Source organism: Prionailurus bengalensis, chromosome A3 (genome assembly GCF_016509475.1).
Source record: "Prionailurus bengalensis isolate Pbe53 chromosome A3, Fcat_Pben_1.1_paternal_pri, whole genome shotgun sequence".
In the NCBI taxonomy this organism is placed as follows: Eukaryota; Metazoa; Chordata; class Mammalia; order Carnivora; family Felidae; genus Prionailurus; species Prionailurus bengalensis.
Window position 1 is genome coordinate 90626113 of NC_057354.1, and position 26711 is coordinate 90652823.

The 26711-nt window shown below is 45.1% G+C and overlaps 1 protein-coding gene across 4 annotated transcripts in view; it reads right to left on the minus strand.

Moving 5' to 3' along the window:
- Positions 1 to 26711, minus strand: part of SLC4A5 (solute carrier family 4 member 5) — a 110155-nt gene that overhangs the window by 41419 nt on the left and 42025 nt on the right. For all 4 annotated transcript variants that reach the window (XM_043603726.1, XM_043603723.1, XM_043603724.1 and 1 more), the window contains 5 exons: positions 24948 to 25077; positions 6145 to 6305; positions 5257 to 5412; positions 3884 to 3979; positions 1291 to 1346 (listed from right to left, as the gene is read on the minus strand). In XM_043603726.1, coding sequence (XP_043459661.1) covers positions 1291 to 1346; positions 3884 to 3979; positions 5257 to 5412; positions 6145 to 6305; positions 24948 to 25077 — 599 coding nt within the window. The remainder of the gene's footprint in view (positions 1 to 1290; positions 1347 to 3883; positions 3980 to 5256; positions 5413 to 6144; positions 6306 to 24947; positions 25078 to 26711) is intronic.

Below are 26711 nucleotides of genomic sequence, written 5' to 3' on the forward strand. Positions count from 1 at the left end.
CACTCAATCAGTCGGGGGAGCTGGATGCCGGGGTCCAATCCCTAGATTGATGCAGCTTTGCCTGGGGAAAGGGATAGCTAGCATTCTTATTACCACTTAGATATTTATTTAAATAGTCTCTGAAAGACTTACTAGGCAATGCTTTCTTATGGTGGCTTTACCGTCTGTGTGCGTGACTATAGTAAAGTGGGTTTCCTCTCTAAATAATATTCCAGAATATTCCTTCCCAAGTCACCCCCAAACTAAGGACTCTAGAATCAGATTGCCTGGGTTAAATCATAGTTGTGTTACCTTTCAGCTACATGAACTTGGGCACATTATTTAACTGCTTTAAGCCCTCAGTGTCCTCATCAGTAGAATGGAGATGATAAGCATACCTTTGTGATGCAAACAAAAAGCTCTGTGCAATGTAGTGCATGCAGCATGTGGACCTGAAATTTTGGTTGATGCTGTTATTGTTATTATTTTAGCCACCAAAGGGACTTTGGGACTCTGACATGAGGGACTCTTTTTGTTTTGCTTTCCACCAAACTTGGGGGTGCCTTGAAGGCCTGGAGGTCACCCATGCTCCTGAGGGATTCTCATCAAATTTCAGGTTTCCTCCATCACCTTTCTTCCTATTTCTGGAGGCACAGGCAAGGGGACCATCAAGATGTATGAGGGTTGCAGTTGAAGGTGGCCGCCACTAGAGTTCCCCAGGGGCAAAGTCACAGGGTACCTTGGTTGTGGGCCTTAGAACTTGGACTCAACCTGTTTGTAGGATTCTGATCTCCTCATGGAGGTTTCAGCCAAGCTGGTGGGAGACGAGAACTGATGTCCTGCCCTGGCCTAGGAGAAGACACACTAGTGGGCAGTCCAGTTGATCCACTGGCACTGTTGTCTCCACAGTCAGGCCTCACTGCTTTTCTCTGCCAGCCCAAGTCCCCACTCCATCCTTAAATCCACGACCTCCATGCTTGGGGGTCGTGGAGAAGGTGAGACTGTGTGCTGGTTGTCTTCTGTCCAACAAATCCCAAGTTCAGGGACAGCTGGCACCTCATCTGATCATACTTCTCTGTCCCCCACTCCCTGAGCACCTGGCACAGAGCCAGCATGTAGGGCTTAGTGAGTACCTGACTGATGGGCTGGGCAGTCACAAAGGCAGCCCAGAGCCCCCACCTGGGTCCTCCCTGGGGACTCCTATTCCTTCATGGGAGTGGAGTTCTGCCCGTAGGGGCTCCCTGTCCCTGAAACCAAAGGCACCTTCCCACCCTGGGCCTTCACGGTGGCCAAGGACCAGGCCTTTACTACCTGGTCTGTGTTTGGGGTGCGAGAAATATCATTCATGCTCCTGCTCTGGGCGTGACCTAGGAGAGAAGGAAAAGAAGGTCCATCAGGGGAAGTCAGGCTCCTGCAGGTCCTTTTCCCTTGGTCCCTCCACATGCTTCTCCTGGCTTCATAACCAAAGCAAGACCCCCTGTCTCCTCATCGCTCGGCCCCTTGGAGCTAGCCTCTGCTCCTTTTCCTTCCCTTTCTTCCCTTCTACTGCAGGTTCTCCTTTCCATTCTCACCCCTCAGTCTGCTATACTCTGCTCTCTACTCCTCTACCCCACCTTCTTGGGCAGAGATCGAGATGTCTGCTCTGCGCCAGGCCCTGGAGGAGGTGAGGGACACAGACACATGATCAGGTGAGGTGCCAGTGTCACTGAGTTTGGGCTTGTTGGAGAAAGAAGACCAGTTTCACCTCTGTCCTCCATGACCCATATGAGTGTTTAAAAATGGCCAGGTGTTGGGGCGCCTGGGTGGCTCACTCAGTTAAGTGTCTGACTTCAGCTCAGATCATGATCTCACGGCCCTATGTTGGGCTCTGCACTGACAGCTCAGAGCCTGGAGCCTGCTTCAGATTCTGTATCTCCCTCTCTCTCTGCCCCTACCCTGCTTATACTCTGCCTCTCAAAAATGAATAAACGTTAGAGATTTTTTTTTTTTAAATGGTCAGGTATTTTCTGGCAGAAGGAAGGAATGTGGGGAGAACAGTGGTGACAAATTATTTGAACTGGCCAATTGTTCCTTCCCTAGCTGAGGCAGGAGAAAGTCAGCTCTCATTTCCCAGCAGCAGCCAAATCCAGCAGGCACTCTCAGATCTGTTATTTCTTGGCTTTCTGTGGCCTGTGGCAGCCCTAGCTTCTAGAACTCTGTCCTCCCTTGGCTCCCTTCCTCTTACATGCATTCAGGATCCTCTCCTGCTGGGCTCAGGGCCTTGCTTTGCTTCATCCCTTGCAGAGTCTTCACCCCCTCCATCTTTGGTCAATTACATCCACCCCCTCCACCCCCATCACTTAATGCCTACACTGGGCTGAGGATGCCCAGATTGGGTCTCCACTCCATACCTCTCTCCTGAGCCCCAGACTCTGTTGTGCAGCCCCACCTGGGACCTTAAACTCCCAGGTAATGGAACTCACTGGCTTCCACCAAATGACTCCCCCTCCACATCTTAGTCTGTTCAATGCCCCTCCCTCCCATCCACCCCACCTAGGTGCTGGCCTCACCTCCTCATTTCCTGTTTCTCCTGGTCCTTGCATCCCACTTTGGCCCTGTCCTCTCCAGTCTTGCTCTGACAGTCTCTCACTTTCGATCTTGTCCCTCTCTAGTTTATTCTTTCTCAAATAAGAATCTGATCATGGTGTGCCTCTGCTGAAAATTTCTCAGGGGGCCCCATTACCTTCACCATAAAGACAGGCTCCTTCTGCAGCATATGTGTGTACGCTCTCGTCGCTTTGACCCTCTTGCCCTCAGGCCCTGCCCTCCTGGTAAAGTGAATGCTCACTTCACAGTGCCTTCCTTCTGCTGTTAGTTTCCTTTGTTTGGAGCAGCCTCCTCCTTCTACGCCCCCACCCCACTGCATGCTTCTAGAAAATCCCTATTTATTCTCCAAGATTCAGACGTGTCTCCTCTCTGAGCCTTCCAGGGCCCACCCAGGGCATGGGGTGGTGTGCACACAGAATGTTTTATCTGGGTCTCCACTGCAGTATTGGGCACAAGGGTGACCTCAGACACAATGAACAACTGGGAGGAAGGCTTGCCCCAAAGCCATTTGCTGCCTCCTGGCATCCCTACATGGAATAACCAATGCCAGGAAGACTAAGTGTGTTCTGGGGTCACCAACAACAAACAGAAAAGACTACCTGAGGCCTTGGGCAGGGCCCACACTGCCCTCCAAATCATTCCTTGAACCTGGTCAGGGTACAGGTGGCATAACCTGTACATACCTTGGCATTTTAGTAAAAGTATTTAAAGGAACATACTCCTCTCACTCATTTTTCTTTCCATTTTGCAACTTCTCTCTTTTCTTTGCTTCACAGCTTACCTGTCAGTTACCCCACCCCCACCCCCATGAATTGCCTGAAAAGCCCTGTCTATGACTGTGTACTTCACAAGCCCCCTCACCCATTTCCTCAGGGGGCTGTGATTGCCAGCATCCCACCTTTGTGGTGCACAAGACTCTCACCCAGGGATGGCAGTGTTCTCTGACTGTCCCGGGGGAAAATTCTTAGCTTGTATCTAATTCAGTTTCAAGGAAGACTTCTTACCAAAAATGGGGCTAATGATCAGTTTGGTGAAGACAAAGGTAGAGACTAAGATAAAAAATGCCTAGCACATAGGATTGTTACTGATTATGCCAGCATTTGATTTAGAGTTGCATTATTCAGAGTAGTTACATAGAAACGTAGGGTAGTGAGTTAGGTCCTAAGGACAGCCCAGGTTTGAGGTGAAGGTTAGATTTCTCCTGATGCCTGTCCTGAAAATTCTAGACAGGTCCTGACCTTTATCTCCTCCAACTCTGAAAGTCTATGGAAGCCGACATAGAACAAAGCTGTCTTGCAGCAGCCGAGAACACACTCACACAGCCTTCCGTAATTGGCGCTTTGCCGCATCCTCAGGTCCTCGGTGGAGTGGTGTAGGCTTGGACCAGCCACTGGGCTCCGGGCTGGGCTGCGATCTGGGAGGAGGAACAGAAGGGATTTGGCTTCAGCAGCCTTGATCTACAGCACAGCCCCTGCAGTTAGCACGGCCATTCCACCTAAACAAAGCTGGGCTGTGAGATGCATCTCTTCCCCTTTCAGGAAGAAAGTGTATTTTGGTTGTTTTGTGTTCTGTTTTTGAAGTTAATAGTCTGAACAAGATTACAGAAAATATTTGTACTCTTGAGAGTGAGACACACAATTGTTAAATAGGCAGCAGGTGTTGTAGATTGCCTGGGTTCATCCCTGATTCCACCACTTACTTGCTGTGTGACCTTAGGCAAATAACTTAACCTCTTGGCGCCTCAGGCTCCTCATCTGTAAAATGAGGATAACAAGACCAGTACCTAGCCACAGGGCTATTGTGAAGATGAAGTGAGTTAACACATGTGGACACTCAGAACAGTGCTTGGAACATGGTAAGTGCTATGTACCTGCTAGTTATATGCTAAACACTTTCCATTTTAAAACAATTCATCTAAAGAAATTGCTCAAGGTTCTTCATTTAGCAACCTTCTGGACTTTTTTCTGATTACTGCATTTATCTAGTATGTTCAGCAAGGCTGCTGTCTGGGCACTTTGACTCTGCAATATCAACAGGGGAGGGTTGCAGGTTTGAGCTGTGTGTGTGGAACAATCCATTCTCCCTAATGACCCAGGCTCTGCTAATCAGAGTAACACAGCTGCCAGATTTACAAGCTCTGGCACACTTGAGATGAACCCAGAACCTTCTACCACCTTGATGTGCTTAATTTTCTGCCAAGGCTTTTGGCTCTTCTTGGGGGTTCAATGGGAAACTTTTGAACTCTTTCCATAAACATGCCATCTCCACCAGCATTTTGCAAGCCTGACCACACATGAGAATCTCCTGGGGAGCTTTCTAAACTTCCTGTTTCCAGGCCATACCTCAGACCAACTGAATCCAACTCCCAGGGTGGAGCCTATGCATTGGGACCTGTTTCATACCCCCACGTGATTGCATTGTGCAGCACAGGCTGAGAACCAACTCTCTTCCTAGGAATGGTTCTGCTCTGGTGGTGGGGATAATTTTGGGATATGGCTGGAGTCTCTGCAGGCCTGCTAGAGAAGGAGGCTGAGGGATCCCCAGAACCTCAGAATTTTTCCAGGATCATGAAGTCCAGGGAGACTCCAAGTTGCTAAGACCCTGCAGCCACCGAGGAAAGCTCACCTGGAGGCTGGGACCTGACACAGGCCCCCACATGCCCAATGCCCACCAGCATATGGCCCAACTCACTGGTGGTGGAAGAGACGGACTTTCCAATGTCAACCAAGGAGCGATGGATGGGCTTTTTGGTTTGGTGACGGTGTTTCCTCAGGAGGACATAGCTGACCCTCTCCCGGAGCTCTGGTCGCAGGAGGCCGTCCTCAATTTGCTTCTCGATGACATCATCTAAGTGGGGAACAGACATGCCTCATCCATGTGGGACAGAATGACCAGGGGTATGGGAGTCTTCAGTTTCATTTGTTATTAATGGGATTAAAAGTGACTAAAGGAAGCAGGAGATGTGGAAATAGTCCTGGCTTGCCACAAACTGCAGAAACATGGGCAAGTCACAACCTTTGGGTATGTGCATGTCTGTACATGTGTGTGTGTCTGTGTGTATGTATGTGTATATAAAATTCTATGCTCTGTCAGTGCTATTGTGAAAAATAAACGAAATACCCTGAGAAGAACAAAACTACTGTGTTCAATGGTTTTAGTCCTAACATGAATTCCTTTTAGAAACGTATTTCAGGCAAAATACTGGTGGCAAATTTCTGAACAAAATTCATAAGACGTTTTAGGGATAATAAGGTGAGCCACCCCCTCCTTCACCACTCCACTAAATAAGAGCTAATTTCCTAAAGATGAATGATGATCCATTTACTCTAACAAGCAACAGGTTGCCATGGCAATAGATGTCTCTGAGAACACTAGAAAGCCCATCTTCTTTTTGCTCCATTGCTGGATGGCATTCATAGGATGGTCTTTTCCCCATTGGAGCTCTACATGGGACTGAGACTGTTTTGGGAGCGTCAGACCCAAAGCCTGGTTTCTGCAGGATCAAGTGGGTGCTACACAGACCCAGAGTGGGCATAGGGCGGCCATGGCTTTCAGGGGCCCCAGTGGTCCCTGCCTCACCTATGATCTGTGGTAAGGAGCCACTGTCCAAATCCAGCAGCACCGTCCCCGTCTGCAAGCAGGTCCGGAGCTCGAAGAGGCTGTGCAGCGACAATGTGGATACATGGGGCTTGCTCCAGCGCTCGCCTCCTTCCTCTACCTTTTCTTCAAACTTTATCCACCTGAAAGGGGTTAGGATGGGGCTCAGTGTGGCCAGCACCCTCTGGAGGAGCACCTGTTAGTTCCCCTCAGGGCGAGGGATGTTGGCCTGCAACTCATCTGCTGCATGTTGTTGGGACACTGGTGCTAGACTGACAGGCAGAGAATCCTGGGAATTCCCTCACTCCATCCCCACTTCCTCTGATGATGGCATGCTTAGGGCACAGTGACATCCAGAGAATGACCATAAATGGGCATGAGGGATCTTTTTGGGGTGGCAGAAATGTTCCCAAACTGGATTTGGTGATGGTTGCACATCTGTACATTTACTAAAAATTATTTAATTGTACATTTAAAATGAGGGAAGTTGACCTTAAAATATAATAATAAAGCTGTTTTGTAAAAACAAACAAACAAACAAAAAAACCCCAAGTATCTGAAAGACCTAATTGTGAGACAGGGAACCATCAAAATCCTAGAGGAGAACATAGGCAGCAACCTCTTTGAGCTTAGCCAGAGCAACTTCTTACTAGACACATCTCTGAAGGGAAACAAAAGCAAACACGAACTATTAGGACTTCATCAAGATAAAAAGCATCTGCACAGCAAAGGAAACAATCAACAAAATTAAAAGACAGCCTATGGGATGGGAGAAGATATTTGCAAATAACACATCTGATAAAAAGTCAGTATCTAAAACCTATAAAGAACTTATCAAACTCAACACCCAAAAGGCAAATAAGCCAGTGAATAAATGGGCAGAAGATATGAATAGACACTTCTCCAAAGAAGGCATACAGATAGCTAACAGACACATGAAAAGATACTCAACATCACTCATCATCAGGGAAATACAAATCGAAACCATAAGATACCACCTCATACCTGTCACAATGGCTAAAATTAACACAAGAAATAACAGGTGTTGTTGTGGAGAAAGGGGAAGCCTCTTGCACTATTGGTGGGAATGCAAATTGGTGCAGCTACTCTGGAGAACAATATGAAGGTTCCTAAAAAAACTGAATATAGAACTACCCTATGATCCAGCAATTGCACTGCTAGGTATTTACCCAAAGGATACAAAAATACAGATTTGAAGGGGTGCATGTCCCCCAATGTTTATAGCAGCATTATCAACAACAATGGAGAAAGCCCAAATGTCCATTGACTGATGAATCGATAAACACACACACACACACACACACACACACGCACACACAATGCAATATTACTCAGCCGTAACAAAGAATGAAATCTTTCTATTTGCAACAACATGGATGGAGCTAGATGTATTATGCTAAGCGAAATAAGTCAGAGAAAGACAAATGCCATGATTTCACCAATATGTGGAATTTGGATGAACATATGGGAAGGTGGGGGGTGGGGAGGAAGAGGAGAGAGGGAAACATACCACAAGAGACTCTTAACGATAGAGAACAAACTGAAGGTTGATAGAGGGAGGTAGATGGGAGATGGGCTGGATGGGTGATAGGTATTAAGAAGGGCACGTATAATGAGCATTGGGTATTGTATGTAAGTGATGAATCACTTAATTCTACTCCTGAAAACAATATTGCACTGTGTGTTAACTAAATAAAATTTTTTTTAAAGTATCAACTGGAACCTGGTTACTCAGGGCTGGTCACACATGTGTTCAGTGTCTGCCTTATGTGGTGTGGTTCGCTGGGAGCAGAGAAAGCATTCCTGACAAAAAAATATTTCCCCATGGCTTCTACTGCGGGGCATGAAGATTCTACACGTCCACTCTGGGTTTTGGTTCTGAAAGTTCATGTTAAAATACAAATGTCATTTGGGGAAGGAAAGAAATTAAACCAAGGATGTGTTGGAATTTGTTCTTTCTGGAAGACTTGGCATCAGAGGCTGAGTTGAGGAGTAGAGTGAGATGGCCTTGGACAGAGGCAGCCGTGGCTGGAGTGACCCGTATCTCCCCTGCAGAGGGCAGCACCACACAGCCTGGAAAGCTGCCAGGAGAGCAAGGTTAGCAGGCTCCATTTTGCAAGATGTCAACCCCAATTTAGTGGGTAGCTTCAAGCTATTCCAGTCAAAATCCTAAGAGAGTATTTTGGGGCCCTGACTAATTCTGAAGTTTGTCTAAAAGTGGTTGAAGAAAGGCTAAATAGGAAGAAGAACGGATGGACATGCTTTTAGCAGATAAACACACTTGCCGAAAAGCTGGAGTACTTAAAATAGTTTATTTCCAGTCTAGATGTAGACAAAAGGATCAATGAACAACAGTCCAGAAGCAGACCTGGGCCCCCTATGGGAATGTGGGTTTTTATAGGAGTTGTTTAAAAGATGACCAACCTAAAAATAAAAAAAAACTGTAACCTCTCAACCTACTTCTCACCAAACACAGTATTAAATTCTACGTGGGTTAAAATCTAAACATAAAATTAAATCTATGATGGAATATTATTGACTCTTAAAAAGAAAGGAAACTCTGACACATGCTACAACATGGATGAACCTTGAAAACTTTATGCTAGGTGACATAAGCGAGGCCTAAAGATAAACATTATATGATTTCCACTTGCATGGAGACCCAGGATAGTTAAATTCACAGAGATAGAAAGCAGAGTGGCGGCTACCAGGGACTGAGGAGAGTGGGGAGTGGGAATTTGAGACAGTAGAGAGTTTCAGTTTTGCAAGATGATAAAAGTTCTGGAGATGATGGTGGTGATGGCTGCAGAGCAGTGTGAATATACCCGAGGCCACTGAACCTTACACTTAACAATGGTTAAAATGGTAAAGTTCATGTTTTATATATTTCACCACAATTCAAATAAATAATTTAAAATGTATAAAGAACAATACAAATATACTAGAAGAGAATATGAAAGAGTCTTCTTATATTCTTAGTTGTACAGAAAGAATTCCTAGACAAGATGTGAAGCCACAAGGGGGAAAATGGACAGATTTTGTTACATAAAAATAAACTAAACTAAAACATCCATATTACAAAATAAGACACAGTTCAAAGAAATGCAACATAGTGGGAAAACTGTTACAACACACAGGGCATCAAAAAAACTGGTATCTATACTATAACAAAACTCCTTCACATTAATAAGAAAAAGTCAAATTACCCAAATGACGACCAAACATTTCTGGAAAGAAATGAAGAGGGCCAAGAAGATTTTCAACTTTACTGGTAATTGAGGACATTTACATTATTGGAGATTAAATGACATTCTTTATTTCTCCTATTGGCAAAAATGAAAAGGGCTGACAACTTCCTGTGTTGGTGAAAACACAAGGGGATACAGGCAGGGCACTAACTTAGTAGATGTGCATGCACAGTGCATGTGTATGTAAACACAATGTGTGTATATGCTGTGTAGCAGCATGGTCTTGGTGTGGGGACTGGGCAGCTGCTTTCAACATTTAGTGTGCATGTCTTTTGCTGTAATGGTTCCATTTCTAGGAAATTAATGCAGAAATATCACAGTAGTATGTCTACAAGAATACTCAACTGCAGCTTTGTCCATTGAGGTGAAGAACTAGAGACCGCCAGTTTCCAGTAGGGCCATCGTCACATTGATTCCCTGCATCCCTGCCATAGAATACCTCTCAGAGGTCAAAAGTGTGAGGATGAATTATGCATACTGACAAGATAATACCATGCCATTTCAGAAAGAAACAAACAAACAAACAAACACACATCTATTTGTTTGGCCACGTGTGTCTAAAAGTGCCTGGCAGAAGCTTTGGAAGGCTACCTGTCAAATGGTTAACAAGATGGTTACTTCTGGGGAGAGGAGTGGGTTTGCTGGTGGGGGAGGGGTTAAGAGACTTTCACTCTGTTTGGGTTAATTCATGTAGCAACAGCGCAGCCTATAGAGCCAGACAACCAGGTTTGAATCCCAGCTCCATCATTTACTAGCTATGAACCTTATCATTTTGTTTTCTACAGGAATAACAGCATTAACTAATTAATATTATTAATTATTAACAGTAGCAATCAGAGCAGTGCCTGACATATAATGCTCATTCTGTTGGTGTTAGCTATTAATGTAGAAATAAAGAATATTGCTTTTGTCATTTTAGAAACAATAAAAGATAAGAAAGTAGAGGCATTCAAAGATCTCCCAACCAGAGGACACCGTGGTTGATATTTTGATGACTCCCATTATAGATCTCTGTGTGTATAAATGCATATGTGTACATGGGCACATACACAATTTTGCATTAATGACACCACTGAAAAGGCAGAATATCTACTGGACATTAATTCTTTCATGTCTATAAATACTGATATCATTTTAAAGGCTCTTTAGTATTTCACTGTGTGAATGGATGACAACTGATATAAATAATCCTCACTTGGTGGACATTTAGGTTATTTCTAATTATTCTTTATCATATACAAGGCTGGATTGAATGTTCTTGGCCCGACTCCATAATTTCCTTAGGATAAACTCTCAGAAATGGAACTGCTATGTCTGTACATTTTTAAGTGTATGATATGCATTGCCAAATTCTTCTCCAGAAAGCTTCTGCCAATTTACACTTCCACCAACGTACAGGAAACCTCACATCTCTCTGAAGTCTCTCAAACCCTGGCATTGTCAGTCTTTCTTTAAGCTTATTTATTAATTTTGGAGAGAGAGGGAACACCAAGAATTTGGACATTTCTAACAAGTTCCCAGATAATGCTGATGCTGTGATCTAGGGATCACACTTTAAGAAATATTGTCTTAGGGGGCACCCAGGTGGCTCAGTTGGTTAAGCGTCTGACTTTGACGAGTTCATGATCTCTCAGTCTGTGAGTTCAAGCCCACGTTGGGCTCTGTGCTAACAGCTTACAGCCTGGAGCCTGCTTTGGATTCTCTGTCTCCCTCTCTCTCTGCCCTTCCCCAGCTCACACTCTGTCTCTCTCTAAAAAATGAATAAACATTAAAAACATTTCTAAAAAGAACCACTGTCTTAGGATGATGATTCTTAAATTTAGGTGCACAGAAAAATACCTAAGATGCTTTTAAAATCTTGATTTCTAGGTCTATTCTAGAAATATTGATTTCTAGATCTATCTTGATCTATTACATCAGAATACCTGAATGGAACCCAGGCAACTCTGCAATAGACTGTCCTACATAATGTTCTTGACTTGTGGGGCTCAGAGACTAAAACAAACAGTTAATTGTAGTCAATTGTGTTTCCTGGTTATTTTGATAGATACCTGCTTCCCCCAAATAGACATCAAGTTTCTTGAGGACAGGGACCATTGTTTCCTCACTGGTGTTCCCTTACAGTCTTTAAATGCTTGCTCCTTCCTGCTTTAGGGCAGTGAGGCCTCACTGATCACTTTGGGTGAAGTCCAGTTATGAGGAAATGACTAGGGAAAAGACACAATCATAGGGCTTAAGTGTGCTTAAAAATACTTAGAATGATCTAAGCAATGATCGTCATAGTCTAGTAACATCACAAACACACACATAGACCAATGGGGCAGGAGCTGCCTCCTGATAGAAGCAGACACCTCAGACAGGAATCAGACAAGCCTGGACCCAACCACCTATTCACAGGAAATACAGGGGCAGATGAACAGGTTAAGCACCATCACAGAGACACAACAAAATCCAGAATGTGGAAAGCATATGGGACAAATGCTGCTTCTTTAGCAATGACAACAATCACAAGGGAAAGAGGAGGAACCTGTAGTGAACGGCTTCAGAGACAGATCTCCCAAATGCAGTATGTGTACCAATTATATTTTAAAAATATGAGATAATCTGGGAGATATAGACACTGCCTAGATAATTCTGTGAAAATAAAGAATTAGTGTCATTTAGAAAAAATATGTGACAGTGGTATTATGGTTGTATTAAAAAGAAAGAGGCCTTGGGGCGCCTGGGTGGCGCAGTCGGTTAAGCGTCCGACTTCAGCCAGGTCACGATCTCACGGTCCGTGAGTTCGAGCCCCGCGTCGGGCTCTGGGCTGATGGCTCAGAGCCTGGAGCCTGTTTCCGATTCTGTGTCTCCCTCTCTCTCTGCCCCTCCCCCGTTCATGCTCTGTCTCTCTCTGTCCCAAAAATAAATAAACGTTGAAAAAAAAAACATTAAAAAAAAAAAAAGAAAGAGGCCTTTACACCAAATAATTGAAAACAGGGTTTTGAAGACAGTCTGCGGATCAGGACCCATGGTCACAGCAGCATTATTCATGATAGCTAAAATGTGGAAGCAACCCAAGTGTCCACTAATGGATGAATGGATAAGCCAAATGTGGTATATACATAAATGGAATATTATTGCGACTTAAAAAGGAAGGAAATCCTGGCACGTCCCTCAACATGGATGAACCTTGAGGATATTATGCAAAGTGAAATAAACCAGGCATGAAAAGACAAATATGGTATGACTCCACTTCTGTGAGGCATCTAGAGTGGTCAAAATCATGAAGACAGAAAGTAAAATGGTGGTTTCCAGGGGCTGGAGTAGGGGAATATAGGGGGAGTTACTGTTCAATGGGTACCAGGTTTCAGTTTTATAAGTTAAAAGAACCATGCGGATGGATGGTGGTGATGGCTGAATGTATTTAAAATCACTGAACTGCACACCTAAAAAATAGCTAAGATAGTACCATATTTAATCATAATAAGAAAATGGGAAAGGAAGGAAGAAAGAGGCCTTATCTTTTAGAAACACACACTGAAATATTTGCAGATAGAATGATATGGTGTATGGGATTTGTGTCAGTGTGATCCAGTGTGGGTGGAGGGGCGGGCAGCAAGGAGGGGGTAGAGACACAAGATTGGCCATGAATCATCTGGTAACCACTGAAGCTGGGTGATGGGTACATGGGGATTCATTCTCCTACATACTACTTTTGTATACATTTAAATTTTCCATAGTAAAATGTTTAACCACTTTTCAGAATGAATAAAGGAATGGGCATTTTAGAAAGCCTTTGACCAAAGCCTGGCTTAAAAACACTCAGAAGCCTGATAAAATGGTTAATGTGTAATCCCAAACAACTCATTGCAAAGTGATCTTTACACCACAGTTGGCTTCAAAAGGTGGGGAATTAGAGTTGGAGAAGCAGGTCAAGCGGAAAGAAAATCTCCGGGCTGGAAAAGAACTCTAGGGATTTTGTCCAGGCCAGGGCAGGGCACCAGATGCCCTTCTCCCGTCTGGGATGGAGCTGAACAGAACCTTAAAGAGTCACATGTCACAGAAAGCAGTTCTCTGTCACGCAAAGAGGGTCTGGAATTGAGGCCTTTTCTGTGACTAGAAACTCAATCACAGATGCAATTAGAGAAGTCGCTGTTCAGTTTACACCAAGAATGATAAAAAGTGTCATGGGGCAAGCTACCAGTACAGCCAAGGCTTTCCAATACTCAACTCAGGATGTGAGAAGAAGAGGGAGGTTCTCCTTGTAGGCCCTGGAAAGGGCTAAAAACTAGGAGACCTAAATTCTAGTTCCATCCTCAGATGGAGACTTAAATTCTAACCCCCACTGACCCTGCCCTGGCTAGTGCATCTGTGGCTCTTCACCTCCCCTGCATTAGTGTCATCTGGGAGCTTATTACAAATTCCAACATCTGAGGCTGAACCCCAGACTAATGACATCAGAATCTCAAGGGCCTGAGAATCGGACATTAGGTCTTTTTAAAAGGAAGACCCATACATATATATATATATATGTAAAATCTGGAGAATATAGAATATGTCTGGAGAATATAAGAGTAAAATCTGGAGAAATTCTGATTGGGGTGAAGGTCCTTTCTTTCTGTGCTTATTTTGCATATAATCACCATTAAATTGTGTCCTGGTTAATTTGTTTGCAAAAATTCCCCTTAAAAGAGATCAAACCCTGCATCAGGCTCTGAGCTGACACCCCAGAGCCTACTTAGGATTCTCTCTCTCCCTCTCTCTCTGCCCCTCCCCAGCTTGTGCACATTCTCTCTCTCAAAATAAATAAACTTAACAAAAATTCCTCTCAGAAAATCCTAAATTCGAAGATTAAAAAAATGTAATCTATAGAATGTGAACTTTAATGTTAAGGTTATGTTGCTTCAAAACGTTTAAGACTTATATTTGTACGAATTCATTGCTTAGATGAAGTTATGTTTACTCACCTAAAAGTTGAGAAGTACATGCCCACAGTGTGGTAATTCTCCATCTACACGGCCTCCCTCACTGACCTTATTCTGTAACTCTCTCATCCCTACTCCATCACCCATTGTCCAAAGACTTGACTTCCACGTTTTAGTTACAAAGTATCAAGACATAGTTTTTGCTTGCTGCTAAGGCCAGTTGGTAATAAATTTTGTGACTTTAATGGATTGATTTCTTAAAAGTAATGTGAATGTGTGTTCTCCCCTATCATCCAGCAAAGCTATTTAACTGAACTTTGAGTCATATTAACACCTTGACTTTTCCAGCAGAAACCAAAGGCCAGTGTTAATTCTCCTACGGACCAATTAAAAATTTTCCTGGAGATGTGTGAGAAACCATTAGTATGTATGTGGAGTGGGGTACCTGGATGGTTCAGTCAGTAGAGCATCCGACTCTTGATCTCAGGGCCGTGAGCTCAAGCCCCACATTGGGCGTGGAGCCTATTTTAAAAAAATGTATCTGAAATAATATAAAAAGTTGTTTCCACCCAAGACCAGGTTCGGAAATTTGTCTTCATATCGTCCCAGAGATGATTAGGTCCAAGGATACTAACTAATGTTAACCAAGTTCACAAGGATTGATGTATTAGCCCAAATTTACAATGAGATTTACAACGGTTATAGGGGTTAGGTACTGTCATCTTGCAACCCTTGCATTCTCTCCTTACAGGCAGAGGCATAGGGAAAGCCAAATTATCATCAGAAAGATATAGAATCAGAATTGAGGCTAAGTGACTCAAATGTTTAAAGACTCAGGATAAAATGTCTGGAACCTTCCATTTCTGTAAATGAGATTTGCCTGGGTCTGGGACCAGACAAGTGGACACCTCTGTCATAGACTTTTCTGGAATGAACCCCGCATGCTTTCATGGTTGACTAATTTCCTGTGATTGAAAGTCTTTCCTTTTGCTAGCATAGGAGTCCCCTCTAAGGGCCTTTGGTTATCCAGTGCGATCTGGGCACTGCCAGAGACCCACTTCTCAGAAAGAGTACCCAGTAGTCAGCTGGCAGGGATGAGGCAGAGGTGCATCATTCCAGGAGCCGTGTTGAGTGGGATGGGGGTGGTTACTCTGTGCCCAAGATCATGCATCTGGTGAAGGGTCCATCCTGCTGTACATCATGTCTTCATTCAGGGGTAAGGGGGAGCCCAGAGCTTAGTGAATGCCATCAGACACAGCTATTAGCAAATCCCTTACTGGCTCCTTCAGGGAAAGGCTTCTGGAGACAAATCTCTCTAAAGGCCACTTGTTTGTGTGTCCAGGAGGTTTTTGTAATTACTCCCAAAGGAATGTAATTTATAGACTTGTCAGTCTCCCTCAGAGTCTGTTGGCACCTGTTCCTCACTGCCTCTCAGGAAAGGCCCTCCTCTCTACCTGGGTGCTCTCTCTCTCTCTCACCTGTGCTATTCAGGCCCTAGTTCAAAGGCCACTTCTTCCAAGGCAAAGCTTGAAGAGACTGCTCCTTCCTCTGACCTCCCATCCCATCTTGTGTCATTTGTCACATGGCACTTACCATAATAACGGTGGCTAAAGTTTACAGAGCACATTCTATGCACCAGATGTTATACCAAATATTTTACATGTATTATCTCATTTTATCCTCAAATCAGCCCCTTGAGGAAGGTCTGTTACTATTCACACTGTCCACGTTAGGAGACTGGAGACTCAGAGGATAATGAACCTGCTCAAGGTCATGCAGCTTATAAAAGACAATGTTTAGGGGCAAATCTTTTGACTCTAGAGGTCTGTTCTCACTACATCACAGCACTCCCCTTGGGTTTAGTTATCTATGTATATGAGCACATGCCTGCCTTTTACACTAAATCAGGAGTCAAAAAACCCATGTCCTAGGAGTTAAAAGTGCCTCACAGTTTGCTTTTGTATGACCAGCTAGCTAAGAATGGTTTTTACAGTTTTCAAAGGGTAGTAATAAAGGAGGAAAAGGAGAAGAAAAAGAGGGAGGAGAGATCATATATGAGCAGAAAGCCTAAAATACTTACTATCTGTCCCTTATAAGAATTTTGTTGACACCTGCAATAGATCATAAGCGTCTTGAGAAGAGATTCATTCCTGACTCATTTCAGTTCTCCCACAGGACCTAACACAACGTCCCCTAACATATTTTTAGAATGAAAGAAGAAAGGTGTGGATAAGATCAACTTTCCGAAGTTCTCCTAGACCCACAGATTAGAGCTTCCACTTTTCCACAGCCCTATGAATTGATATAGAGCAGGAGTGACAGTAGATATCCATGTACAAAGATAGGATATGATCTCTGAGGTGCTTGTCTAAGAGGGGGGACAGATTTGCAATACTCCACCACATATACTCTCATGGTGACTTGAAGAATTCTTAAAGTTCTGGTTGGCATTAGACACATGACTGTGGCCAAAGACTAGAGTACATAAAGCACATATATTCACTATTATACATGTGAAAAAGACATATTTGGGGTGTCTGCTCTGCTTCCATACATGGGGATATGCTCCCCAAACTATGGCCAGCCTTCCCCATACCTCCCCATAACTCTGATTTGGGTCACAGTGATGGGACAACCAAAGTTGGGCAAATCCAATGCTCTTTGAAGAATTAGGAATTGGGACTGAGAAATGGCTATGCATTGTGGAATGGTCCCTTGAGTAGATGTAAACACGGAAGCTAAGGAATGGCCAAGGATAGGGACAAATGGGAGAAGCCAGCTGCAGAGAATAAAGAAGCTGCCCAGAGAGAGGTAGAGCCAGAAGCAGAGAAAAAGGACAGCTTGGTTTCCTGGGACCAAGCCTTGAGATATCTGACCATCCCTGGGTACCGTGAGGTCAGCCTATGTTCTGCTGATGCCTCCTCCTGTTGTGTAGGTTAGCTTGGGTGGGTGTCTGTTACTTGAAGTCTCAAATGTCCTAACAATGACAGGGGCATTACCTTTCCCTTGGGCATCCTACACAGGCCCTGACAGCTCACTTGAGCTTAGACTATGGTTGTGAAGCTAGACATATCAGATGGGAAAGCTCTTGACTTTAGCACAAAGAGCTCCTGACTGACAAAGCATTTTCAGGAAGGTTTATTCCTTCAGCATCTCAGAGTCTGACAGTTCTTATCCTAATAAGACAGGAGACATAACCACTAAAATCAATGTGTGAACCTTGTTTTGATTTGAAGTTGTACAAACCAACATTAAAGGGAGGTTTTGAGACAATTAGGGAAATTTGAATGTAGACGAAATATCATATTAAGGAATTGTTCTCAACTTTTTAAGGAGATATAATGGCATTGTGGTTGTGTTTATAAAGAAGTCTAATTTCATAAAGATGTGTACTAAGATGTTTCTAATGTCTGGGATTTTCTCTATTTTTTTTTAATTAGAGAGAGAGAAATAGAGACAGAGAGAGAGGAAATCCCAAGCAGACTCTATGCTCAGCACAGAGCCTGATGTGGGGCTCAGTCCCACAACCCATGACCAGAGTCGAAATTAAGAACCAGATGTTCAACCAACTGAGCCACCCAGGTACCCTTGGGATTTTCTTTAAAACACTGTGGTGAAAACAAACAACAAAATGGAATTCCTAAAAGCAAACAAAAAAAGTGATGGAGAAAAATTGATATTAATCTTTGATGGAGCTGGGTAATAGATACATGGGAGCTCATTATATTGTTGTCTCTACTTTTTGTGTTTGAAATTTTCCATAATAAGTTATAGATAGATATTTAGATATTTAAAAGTAAAATATTATATACTTGGACTTAGATGAATACATATTTACATACAAATATATATGTGGATGAATCAACGGGCATCTTGGCAAGCAAAGTGGTCTGATGGTGGGGTTTCTCCCTTCTTGACAACTGCATTTGTGGGGGCCACCCGAGGATGTCCTCAGTTGTGGGGAGGTAACCCTTCCTGCCAACTAGCTTCTAGGGGTTCTGAGGAACTGCCAGCCAGTCAAGCCACATCTGGGAAGACTCCTGCCCTCTCTCCTCACATAGCTAGCCTTCCTATCCCACTCACTGGTCAGCTAATCCTATCTTAGCATCCTGAGTCCACCAGGTGGTGGCCTTGTGTCACTGCCTGGCTGTCCACACAGATGCAGACTGGTGCTTCTCCCACCCAATGGCAGGCCCTATGAAGGTGGCTCCTTCTGGTGTGTTAGGCCTCATGCAGCCCCCACATTGAGCTGTGTGCTAACTGTAAGTGATCACTAAATAAATCCCTGGGGCACAGACACCCTGGCATAGCCCCTATTCTGTGTTTACACAGCTCACAGGTGAGAGCACTAGTTGAAACCAGGGCCTCTGAGGCCTGGGGGAACTTTGCCCACTTCTACCTGGGCCTTGATCCAAGTTCTTATTCATATACAATCACTATTTCCCACTTGCCCGGCATAAGTGTCAGGTATCAATGTTTGACTAGTGGAGGGACAGGGAAGGACTATGTTAGATATTAGATGTGAAAATGGCTTGATAATAATGGTGTGACTATTCAGACCAGGAAATAAGCATCTAGTCAAAGTCAAACAACCTTAAAAACTTTCATCTGACCACAAATCTCCATGCATGGCTCCACTGCAATAAAACAGGAGGCTCCTGGCACTGCTTACCTGCCTTTGAACCTGGCAACCCACAGCTCCTGCAGGAGCTCTTCTGCTCCCCTGTCTCCTCCAACGAGAGATGGGTCTGGGAATTACCAGCCCCCTACACTTCTGCTAGGAACCCCCAAGCCTCACTGCAGCCGCCCTGCCCTCTACTCCTTGGGACCTGTCACATGGCTAGCAGCCTTTCTAGCTGCAGGCCCAGAGCCCCGCACCCTCCACCCAACAGCTCTCTTCTGACTCTTGCGTCTTTAAACCACTCTCCTTCACCTGGCTCCTTTCTGTCAGCAGTCAGCATACTCAGATCTCTCCTGCTCACAAAGAACAAAAGCCTCCCTTGAGAGACCTAACTGCTGCCTTTCACAGACAAGCATCTTGCGAGAACTGTTCAACCGTACCCACCCTCGTCCTTCTGACCCTCTTCTTCACCTGCTGCCCCATCCCACCTGAGACTGCTCTCATCTCTCCATTCTCTGGATACTCTTCAGTTCTTCCCCCACTTTTGGCCACTCCTTCCATCCTGAATGTCTCCCTGCCCCTGGTTTCTAGTACATAGCACTCCTCGTGCTCCTCTCTGACCTCTCTGGCTGCTCCTCAGTGTCCATTGTGGATCCCATTTCCTCTGCCCATCCCTTAAATGTGAGTGACCTGGGGGTTCTGCCCTAGAAAGTCTCCTTGTCTATGGATTTAATTCCTATCCAGATGCTCATCAGTCACAAATTCATGCTTCCCTACTGAGCTACAGACCTCCATATCTATATAATGACCTGATGGATGTCTCCACTTGGAGTTTCCCCAAACAGAACATGTCCAGAGGGAACTCATCAACAACCTCCACCAAAACAAATCACTCAACACTAGAAAAATGTGCTACCCCTCCTGTGTTTCCTAAATTGTTACCACAAGTCCCCCACCTGCTCAACCTGGAAACCTGGGCATCTCCCTGACTAACCTGCTTCCCAATATGCCATCTGTCATTAAGTCCTATCAAAATTCTACCCTTTAAGATAGGTCTCAAGTCCTGTAAAAAGATCAGGGGTTGCCAGGGATTAGGGAGGGGAGAGAGATGAATGAGCAGATCTTTAGGGCAGTGAAACTACCGTGTATGTTACTATAATGGTGGCTACATGTCTTTATACAGTTGTCCAAACCCATAGTAGGTACAACACCAAGAGTGAACCCTAACATAACCTATGGACTTTGGGTGATAATGTGTCAATGTAGGCCCATCAGTAGTGACAAATGTACCACTGTCATGGAGGATGTCGGTCAGTCACAAGGGAGGCTATGCATGTTCAGGGGCAGGGGGCATATGGGAACTCTGTACCTTCTCAATTTTGTTGTGAATCTAAAACTGTTCTAAAAAAATATATCTAAAAGGAATATATATATAAAATTATATGCTAAAAAAATAGGTCTCAAATCCACCCCCTTTCTCTGTTCCTACTGCTAATGTCTTGGTCCAGGGTCTCATCTCTCACCTAGTCCAGCCTCCTAACAGGCCCAGTCTTGCCTCCTTTTATACATTCTCCACACTGAAGCCAGAGCGGACTCTCTCAAACAGACAATCCTGCTCCTCTCCCCCTCAGTGGCCCTCCAAAGCTCTCGGCATCAAATTCAAGCTCCACAACATGGCCTGCATAGGCCCTCCACGATTAGCCCTTACTCTAGCACAGCCACAGGCAATTTCTGCCCCTTCCTCTGTGTTCCAGAGGCTTCTCCTCTTCCCCTTTCGATACCCTCTCCTGGTTAACTTTGGCCCAACTTTCAGGTCTCAGTGTGAACACCTTTTCCTCCTGGATGTCTTCTTAGCCCCTGCTGTCTGGGCTAGGTGTCCCTACACTGTGCTTTCACAGAACCCCCCTCATCAAATGCCTGTTTGGATAATATGCCTTTTGTGCCCCATTGGACTGAAAGCCCAAGTGAGCAGGGATGGCATCTGTCATGTTCATTTTTGTATCTCCAGCACCTGGCTCAGGTTTACAGACAGTAAACACTTTGTAAATATTAAATGAATGAAGGAGGTTTCCTGACTTCTGTGCTAAGAGCTCTCAGCTTCCTACTTTGCTTTACTCCATACAAGTAGGCGGCTCTGGCCCCACAAGCATGATCCCAGGTAAGTGGTGAGACCAGAGGTCTGGGGGTGGATTCTACTCCAGATAATCAGGGAAATGATACTAGGAGGGCATTCTTCAAGATCTTAAGTGGGAGCAGTTTCAAAGTTGAGGCAAAGTTCAGGCTTTCCCCTCCGTCACACGGGAGTGTGCAAACATCTCCACATGTAGGATGCTTTTGAAAATAAACTGATATGGTTCTACCCAACTAAGCTGACCCACTTTTCCTGCCCTTCTTTCTGCCCATTCCTGGTCATCGCAGGAATGTTCTCAATGCATATGTGTCTCATAAGAACCTCTGGAAAGTTCACTCTTTTGGTTTTCTCTGAGTTGAGATCAGAGGCAGCTTGGATTTGGAATTTGCTTTCAGAACTCTTGGAAGGCTCTAAGCTCCAGCTATTTCTGAGTAACCTCAAAGGACTCTCCACACTTGGGTGGGTTCCAGCCCAGGTCATTCTCCTTCTCTTTCTGTCCTTGCAGCCAGGCAGACTCTTGAGAGAGGATGGAATTCTGGGTAAATTGTTTGCTAGAAGTGAGGGGTGGGGGGAGGGTGCCCCCACCCACCTGACCCAGCCCTCCCTTCAGGCAAGGTCAGTATCAGCAAACAGCCAGCTGCATTTTCCTCCTGGGAATGCTAAAGAGACTGAGTTAGTAAAAATCTATCTTATTAACAGCCTGACCTACCAGCATTGATCACATTAGAAATGACGCCTGCACACACAGTCCCCATCATGTGCACAGGAGCAAAGCTTCAGTGGAGCTCAAAAAGCCATTTAAATCCATCCAGGGGTGACTCCTTCTCCAAGGGCTCAAAACATCCCCCAAACTAATAACCCCTGACAAAGCACCACCAGGGAAAATTCCTTGCGGATTTGAGATTTTTACTGTTAATCTCCTAACTCAATAAAGCAAACACTCCTGCAGCAAATTAAGTACTTTTATTAAAGGGTCCCCTCCTCCATTCTCTTTGATGTGGGTATAGGCCTGCAACCCTCCCAGGGCCTGAGTGTCTGTGTGAGGGGTTGTCAACCCCTGAAACACCATCATTTTCTCCTGTTACCCCAAGGAGCCCCAGAACCCACTGGGATTTGCAGATTCTTGGATTCTGGAAACTTCTAAGACCTCTGGCTTCCCGGAGTAGATCTCACAGCCTGTCAGCTGAGGGAAATGCTTCCCATTCTTTCGTGGGGGTGTGGCCTGGCCCTAAGCACCTCTACTGTTGCAGTTTGCCTGGAGGAGTCTCCGGCACAACTGTCCAGGCCAAGGTGGACTTGTTGGCCAATGGTCAAGCCTTTCCCCTGATCTTTTTACAAGCTTGCTGGTCATACCTCCAACAGTGAGCTGGAAACCTGATGGCGTTAGCTGGAGAAAAGATTAAAGGAGGCAAGGTAGAGAAAGGGGAGGTAGGGAGGTCTGAGCTCCTCTTTTCCCCACTGTTTCCTGCCCCACATTGGCCCCCAAGCTACTTCTCTTTCACATCTGGAATTGGGTTAAGCCATTTGGACTTCTTTTAGTCATTACTGTCCTCTCATTATTAGTTTGAGGTCCATTCAGGACCCTTCCAGGATCTCCTCAAATGCTATCCTCAAAGCCTAGCTTATGGGGAAACCCACCAGCTTACAGATGGTAACTGTCAGATCATATCCCTTTATATTTCAGGAGGAGCCTCCCTCTAGAAACATCATAACCTACAGTTTATTAGTTTCATTATACAGTTCATAGTGTAGAAGGCTCTATGGATTCATTCTCAGAGAAACTAGAAGCACTATTATTGTCTATAGAGGCAGACAATTGGGTCTCTGAGGGCCCTGAGGATTTCTTAGCAAGGGCTCTGTGGGTGAGTGTGATAGGCCCTCATGGAAGGTCTGTCCTGGTAATTGTTGCCAGTGATCCTGGATGCAGACCTTGCCCAGTGGAAAGAAGGCACTCAGTCCTTACTGGGTCTCTGAGAAGACCCTTCGCAATGTTCCATCTCTTTACTTGCCCACCTTGGACAAGAAAGTGATGGGAAGCACTAGCTCCTCAGAGGCATTAAGCCACAGTAGCCCAGACTGAGCTCTGGTCATTTGAAATGTCCTATCCTTTCTTCTCAGCCCTGAATAGATGCTCTGGTCTCTGTGGCTATCTCCATTTATTTCCCATCCCAGCGGAATTGCCTCCAGACTTATGTCTTCCCATGGAAATACAAACAGAGTCCCTGGAAGTTGGAGGAAATGGAAGGAGGTAGCAGAGAAAATGGGGAAAGCATGACAAAGTACATAAGCCCTCAAGTTAGGGTCAGACAGGCCTGGGCTATAACCCAGACTCAACTACCTGCATACTCTGACCCTTGTAAACTATTTGCCCTTCTAAACCTCAGTATCCTCATCTATAAAATGGGGATAATAATAGTTCCCACCTCCTCAGGGTCATTGGGCAGCTTGAGGGAAATGAGCCCATAAATTATTTAGCATATAAAAGAGCTCACTGAATGGCTGATAAATAGAGGTTCAGGGGTTTCCAGACAGGGATTGGGGCCAGCCATGAGGCTAGGAATTCATTCCTTCCCTGAGGCCTGCAGGGAATGGCGTTTGTTCCAGGAGAGATTGGAAGGAGGAGGTTTAGGACGTCCAAACCTCCTCTTCCTCGCTCCATAGAGCAATTTACTTCCCAGGTGAGTGACTGCTGGTGGGTGAGGAAGGATCCCAGGCCATGGCTGGAGCAGCTGCCAGGATCTGGGTATCCTGGTGGCTCCCAGGCAGAACTAGTCCTAGGCACAGGTGGAAGTTAGTCCATGCATTCTCAACCAGGGAAATATCAGCTCCAAAGAGGTCTCGGGAGAGCAAAAAATTTTTTTAGGTATTACCATGGTTTGTGGCACTCCAAAGTTTAAGCCAACCTCACAGAATCATGTCCCTTAGTATTTAATTCCTCTCATTAGAATAAATTAAATCAAATTCCAATTTAATAAGGTTAATTTAAATTAAAATTTCTTAGGGGCGAGAGGCACAATAAAAAAAAAAAAAGGTTGAGAAACGTTGGTATGGTCCATTTTCTGGACTTTCTCAGCTTCCTTCCCAGGGTCCCTCCTCTCTCATTGGCCCTTTTTGCTGCCTCCTTCCTTTTCCTTGGACTCGTGGCATCATTTGGTGTTGCTGACCAGTGCAGTGCATTTAGAAGCCCACTCTGTCCCAAGCACTGTGTATGGCCAGCACTATTCCTTACTCCAATCCTCTTTTGGCTGCATGACTTCACCACGTGGTTTCCCTCCAGCATTCTGACTCTTCTCTTCCTTCTACTGCTCTATATACACAGTTTTTCTCCCCCCACCCCCGCCAAATATGTGCCTCCAGAGCTCCACTCTGCCTGTCCCACCCCAAACTCTGCAGAGTCTCTTTTCTTCAGAGGCCCACTGGCCATCCCACCTGGATTTTCCATGGTATATATTTTCCTTCCTCCAGGAAGCCCTCCCTGCCTACCCTACCCCCTTGGTGCTTTCCCTTCTCCTACAACATTTAGTTTGACCCATTTGACAAGAAACGATATATATCCTTGTATTATTCTCTCATGGTCTCATGGATGTCTGTTCTACTTTTCCACTTGGATTTTAACCTCTTTGAGAATAAAGACAAAGTGATAAGTATCTGTTTGCCCCTTAGTGTCCAGCCCAGTCCTGGACACTAGGGAAGGCAGAAGGGGAGGTCTTTAGGGACCAGGAAGTGCCCCAGCAGAACTTAAAGTGCAAGATACCACTAGTCAATTGTCCTTCCCACCAGGAGGGTCAGCTCAGCCTGGGCCCCAGGCAGACTGTAGTGGGAAGCTCCCTTCTCCCTTCCCTTGGACTCCACCTTACCTGGCTGACTCCTTCCACTCCATCTGGTCTCCGTCATGCTGCAGAGTGTCCATCTCTGTGAAGAGGGTAGGGTTGGGAGCCTCATCTTCCTCCCCCAGGATGTCCTGGAGCTGCTCAGCAGCTGGAGACCCTGCAAAAAGAGGGCAGCAGGGTCTGCTGAATGGCCTGGGGGAGGCAGAGGGCTGCAGGGCCAATTGAAATGGAGCGGGAGCCGGGTTCAAGAGAAAAGTATTTCCGAATTTAGTAAAACTAAGTCCAGTTTCTGGGCAAAGCTAGACTCATGCCTCTGCAGTTGGATGTGGGCGAGATATTCTTTGAGATAGAAGGGATGAAGGATTTAACCTGCATTCAGACTCCAGGGTCTTGTAGCTGACATCAAAGAAGGATAGAAAATGGCCAAAGCTGGGAAGTAGCAAGGACAGGAAACAGAAAAGTGAGAAAAACTCTGACCCAACTTCAGCATAACAAACCCAGAAGGACTCCTTTTCTCACTGGGGCCAAGACCAGTCAACTCCCAATGTTGGCCTTGAAGGGGCAGTCAGCTCTGCAAAAGGACGTGCTTGTACCAGTGTGCCACATGAGCCCACCTTCTTCATGGCCAAAGTGACAACCTATTCCTGCACTCCTGGTCTGCCTTCCAACTGCCCACTGGATGTCACCTCCTAGGTGTCTCTCAGGCACCTCAAAAGTCAGCATTCTAACACTGAAAATGTACTCTGCCCCAAACATGTTCCCCCTTTTCCTGCCTCCCTTCCTTCTTTCCTTTCTCTCAATATTTCATGAAAGTCTACTATGTGCCAGGCATTGTTCCAGGTGTTGGAAAACAAAGCTGTGAAGAAGGTCCATACATCCTTGTTCTCTTGAATGTCTGCTCTAGTGGCAGAAACAATAAACAAGTAAACAAATGCATAAATAATCATTTCAGGTAGTGATAAACGTCCTGGAAAAACAACAACAACAACAACAACAACAAGAGAACTACATTAGATAGATTGATTAAGAAAGACCGCTCTGGGGGCACCTGGGTGGCGCAGTCGGTTAAGCGTCCGACTTCAGCCAGGTCACGATCTCGCGGTCCAGTGAGTTCGAGCCCCGCGTCAGGCTCTGGGCTGATGGCTCAGAGCCTGGAGCCTGTTTCCGATTCTGTGTCTCCCTCTCTCTCTGCCCCTCCCCCGTTCATGCTCTGTCTCTCTCTGTCCCAAAAATAAATAAAAAAAAAAAAAAGAAAAGAAAGAAAGAAAGACCGCTCTGAAGAGCATGTGTTTGAGTTGTGACTTGGAAGATGAGAATGAATTACTTTTGCATCTCTGGAAAAAGAGTGCTCTGAGTGTTTCAAAGACCCTGATGTGAGAATGGGCTGGCCATTGTGTCTAGACCATGGTGAGCAAGAGAGAAGCATGACATGATGTCATTGCCTTGCATGTAGAAAGGCATAACTGTCCACCAACTGTATGGGCTAGACACTCTGGAGTCACCTACACCTTACCACTTTCTCTTACCTCTACCCTCATATAGAAAGTTTTCGAAAATATGTCCCCCCTCACCAATCCCTTTGCCCCTGCCCTGGTTCAGTCTCTCATTAATTGTCCCTTGGGCTTCATCAAGTCTTCCCCTTCCTCCAAGCCCCTCTGTCCCTTCAAATTATCATCCTTACAGGCCCTCACCTAATTTCTCCATGGTTTCTCCATGGTCAATAATTTCAACTACATTTTCATCATACTCCTCACTCTTACTCCTTGACTTCCCAGCAAAACCAGGCAGCCA